At 37.9% G+C, this 4,475-nt stretch overlaps 1 protein-coding gene and 1 long non-coding RNA gene across 11 annotated transcripts in view; one reads left to right on the forward strand and one right to left on the reverse strand.

Annotated features, from left to right (window-relative positions):
* The window catches only part of LOC106881484 (nesprin-1), an 811,219-nt gene that overhangs the window by 695,452 nt on the left and 111,292 nt on the right, over positions 1 to 4,475 (reverse strand). For all 10 annotated transcript variants that reach the window (XM_052966929.1, XM_014931893.2, XM_014931887.2 and 7 more), the window contains one exon: positions 3,042 to 3,103. In XM_052966929.1, the coding sequence (XP_052822889.1) occupies positions 3,042 to 3,103 (62 nt within the window). The remainder of the gene's footprint in view (positions 1 to 3,041; positions 3,104 to 4,475) is intronic.
* LOC128247559 (uncharacterized) overlaps positions 1 to 4,475 on the forward strand; it is a 30,286-nt gene that overhangs the window by 502 nt on the left and 25,309 nt on the right. The gene's annotated exons all lie outside the window — the stretch shown is intronic.

Genomic DNA, 4,475 nt, shown 5'->3' on the forward strand with positions numbered 1-4,475 from the left:
TATATATGTGTGTGTGTGTGTGTGTGTGTGTGTGTGTGTATATACATATATATACATATATATATATATATATATATATACATATGTATATGTCCCAATCAATGTTGGTGATAGGAAGGACATTCGACCACAAAAGGCAAGACCTGAAAAAATATATTCCATAGAACATAGGTACAGGTATGGCTGTATGCTAAGAAGCTGGCTTCCCAACCACATGGTTCTGGGTTCAGTCCCACTGTACGGCACCTTGGCAAGTGTCTTCTACTATTATAGCCTTGGGCCGACCAAAGCCTTGAGTGGATTTGGTAGATGGAAACTGAAAGAATCCCATTGTATATTTGTATATATATGTATATATTTATGTGTGTGTGTCTTTGTGTCTATGTTTGTCCTTCCATCATTGCTTGACAACTGATGTTGGTGTGTTTACATCCCCGTAACTTAGCAGTTTGACAAAAGAGACCAATGGAATAGGCATTAGGCTTACAAAGAATGGAATAAGTACTAGGCTTAGAAATAAGTCCTGGGGTCGATTTCTTCAACTAAAACCTTTTAAGGAAGCGCTCCAGCACGGCCACAGTCAGACGACTGAAACAAGTAAAAGAATAATAGAATAGAAAAACAACCAGGACTGGCAGTTTTTTCTCTGTTGTTATGAGTACCAGATGATAAAGAGCAGCCAGAATTAGTGGGAGAAACGAGAGATTTAGCGGCGCGCTGGCAGAAACGTTAGCACGCCAGGTGAAATGCTTAGCGGTGTTCCGTCTGCCGCTACATTCTGAGTTCAAATTCCGCCGAGGTCAACTTTGCCTTTCATCCTTTCAGGGTCGATTAAATAAGTACCAGTTATGCACTGGGGTCAATATAATCGACTTAATCCGTTTGTCTGTCCTTGTTTGTCCCCTCTGTGTTTAGCCCCTTGTGGGCAATAAAGAAATAAGAATTAGTGGGAGAAGGTGCTGGAATACACCAGTCCAGCCTATATTAGCATAGAGGGACAAAAACAGATGTGAACCAGTGAGGAGGTCCATAATAGCATATAGTTCTGAATTTGGTATATTGTTATATATATATATATATATATATATAATGTATAGATATATGTTGATGTTACTATCAATTGTGACATTAGAAGGGATGAAAGCTAGCATCTGACAAACATGCTAGTGATGTTGGTTTTGGTTTTTCAATGATGTATTAATATTATGAAGGTTTATGTACAAAGGCTTATGTTGGTTCAAATGCCACAATAAACATTTTCTCTCTCTCTCTTTCCTCTCTCTCTTTCCTCTCTTTCTCTCCTCTCTCTCCCTGTCTTTCTCTCTCTTTCTCCTCTCTGTCTCCTCTGCCTCCTCTCTCTCTCTCACACACACACACACACACACACACACGCATGCACAGAACTGATAAACAGAAAACACACACACACATATGCAAACATACATACAACACATACAGAAACTACACACAAGCATACAAACACACAAATGTATACACACACAAACAGTCACACACACATACACAATCACACAACATACAGACACACACACAATCACACACAATTACACCAAGCACAAACATTCACACACATGTACAAACACACACAAATATAGTCACAAGTACACACACACAAACACACAAATATACACACAGAAGCACACACATACACACATTGACACAAACACACACCCACACATGCACAAACACACACCTACACAAGCACTAACACATGCATGTGTGTGCACACGCATGTGCACACACACACAGAGGCATGAACACATGCCCACACATGCACTAAAAGACATGCACACACACGCAGAAATAGCTACAGTTTCAATAGGCATCACTATTCTTAAACACTCTGATGAAATATAAACCCTCAGTTATCAAAACAGAGCATCAGTAATTGTCATTCCCTGGTTGAGTTCACCTGACCCACTGCTGCTGTGACCACCACCATAAATGGAAATTACTAAGCAATGGTAAAATGGCTAAAAATAGTACACAAATCTTTCTTAAAATCACATCCAATTGTTTTAAACAAAGAAGTACATATTGGGTAACATAATCCTAGATAGACTATGCCTGAGCAGAGATGGAATGGTTGTGATGAAACATTATCCATATAAGGTCAGCATGACTCTAGTGGACCTCGGGATCAATAACAACAGGAATACAAAAATAGATAAGACAATAACTGTGGCCACCCCACCATGCTACACTCCATACCATTCATGTGTCGAACTGTCATGCTTCCACACCATTTATTTGTCACCCCCGTATACAATCCCTCTGTTACACACTCTCCATATCACTCATGTGACATGCTATCACACAGCATTCGTATCATTCTTCTGTCATGCTATCATATCGCAACCCATATCAGTCATTTTTTTATAGTCACATTGCATTTATACCATTCATCTGTCATCATCATACCACTCATCTGTCATACTGTCACACTGAATTTATACTGTTCATCTATCACTGTTACACTACATTCATACCATTCATCTGTCACTGTTATACTTTATTCATACCATTCATCTGTCACCATCATACTGTATCCATACCACTCATTTGTCACCCTGTCATACTGTATTCAAACCACTCATCTGTCATACTGTCACACTGCATTCATACTGTTCATTTGTCGCAATACAAAATTCATACCATTTGTTTGTCACCATCATACAACATCTATACCATTCATCAGTCACCATCATACTGCATTAATATCATCCATCTGTCACCCTGTCATGTTGCAGCCTATGATAGTCATCACATCACATTGGAATATGCAAGATGGCCTCAAGTTAGGAAGAATCATAGTGAGTATGTTTAGGACAATGAATCTATGGGTTGCCCTTAGCCATTTAGCGAAGTACTTCTGGGTCATATGACTGCTCAAACAGAGCTGACCTGGGGCTATATAGCAACAAAGGCAGTGACAACAACAATGACAAGAAGAAAGTAGAATAACCTTGCTTAACGAAACGGTGTAAAGATTGTATTTTTTGAAGAGTAAAATAAGATTATACCTGACATAAATATGTATTCATCCAGTTGGTGAATGTCTTCTTTTGGACTCTTTCTTGTTCATCTGAAATGAAAAATAATTATATATTTAATTACAGGTTTTTTTTTTTGTTGAGACAACAACAACAGCAACAACAACAATCATCCTTTTTACTATGAGCACAAGGACTGAAATTTTTTAGGGGAGGGAGCTAGTTGATTACACCAACCCCAGTGCGCAACTGGTACTTATTTCATCAACTTCCAAAAAAATGAAAGGTAAAGCCGACCTCAGCAGAATTTGGACTCAGACCATACAGACAGATGAAATGCAGCTAAGCATTTTGTCCAATATGCTAATGATTCTATAAGCTCACCACTTTAATAATAAAAATATTAATCCTTCTTATTAAAGGCACATGGTCTGAAATTTGGGGGAGGGGACTGGTCGATTACATCAACCCCAGCATTTCACTGGTACTTAATTTATCAACCCTGAAAGGATGAAAGGCAAAGTTGACTGCAGCAGAATTTGAACTCAGAACATAAGGACAGACTTGCCCGGTGTGCTAACGATTCTGCCAGCTCGCCACCTTAATAATAATAAAAATATAAACAAAGACCAATAGGCTGGATGTAGTTGTCAGAGATCACCAAGAAAAAAATGCTTTCTAATTGACATATCAATCGATATACCTACAGATGAAAACGTTTCTCTAAAAGAAATGGAGAAACTTTCAAAATACAAAGATCTGGAAATAGAGGTAACTTGAATGTGGAGTCTAAAAACAGAAACAATTCCTATTATAGTAGCTGCATGAGGTATGATAAGAAAAACATTCAGACAAATACATAAACAAAAACACCAGGATTTACAAGTATATATAACATACAGAAAATAGCACTACTAAGCACTGCACACATCCTATGTAAAACACTTTCAATACAGTGAAAATAAGAGCACCACAACAAAACCACAGCACATACCCAAGGCACACAAAGCTGCGCCCAGTAGTGCAGTGAAAGCACTTGATGAAAATAAGACTACTGAATAACAATAATAATAATAATAATAATAATAATAATAATAATAATAATAATACCTACAGAGTATCTCAACAGGCATGATAGAGCTGCACAATATATTCACTGGGTAATATGCAAAAACCTGGACTTGCCCCATGATAAAAACTGGTGGGAACACAAACCACCCCCAGTACTTGAAAATGATCACATTGCACTCCTCTGGAACTTCACCATTCAAACTGACAGAAAGATAGACGCAAATAGGCCAGACATCATACTGAAAGACTTCAGACAAAAATCATGCCTCCTCATTGATATGACTGTCCCAATTGATATAAACGTATCTGTCAAGACCTACCAAAAACTGAGCAAATATAAAGATCTTGAAATAGAAATTAGCAAAATGTGGAATCTGAAGACGAAAACAATAC

The sequence above is a fragment of the Octopus bimaculoides genome, chromosome 4 (genome assembly GCF_001194135.2).
Source record: "Octopus bimaculoides isolate UCB-OBI-ISO-001 chromosome 4, ASM119413v2, whole genome shotgun sequence".
Classification (NCBI taxonomy): Eukaryota; Metazoa; Mollusca; class Cephalopoda; order Octopoda; family Octopodidae; genus Octopus; species Octopus bimaculoides.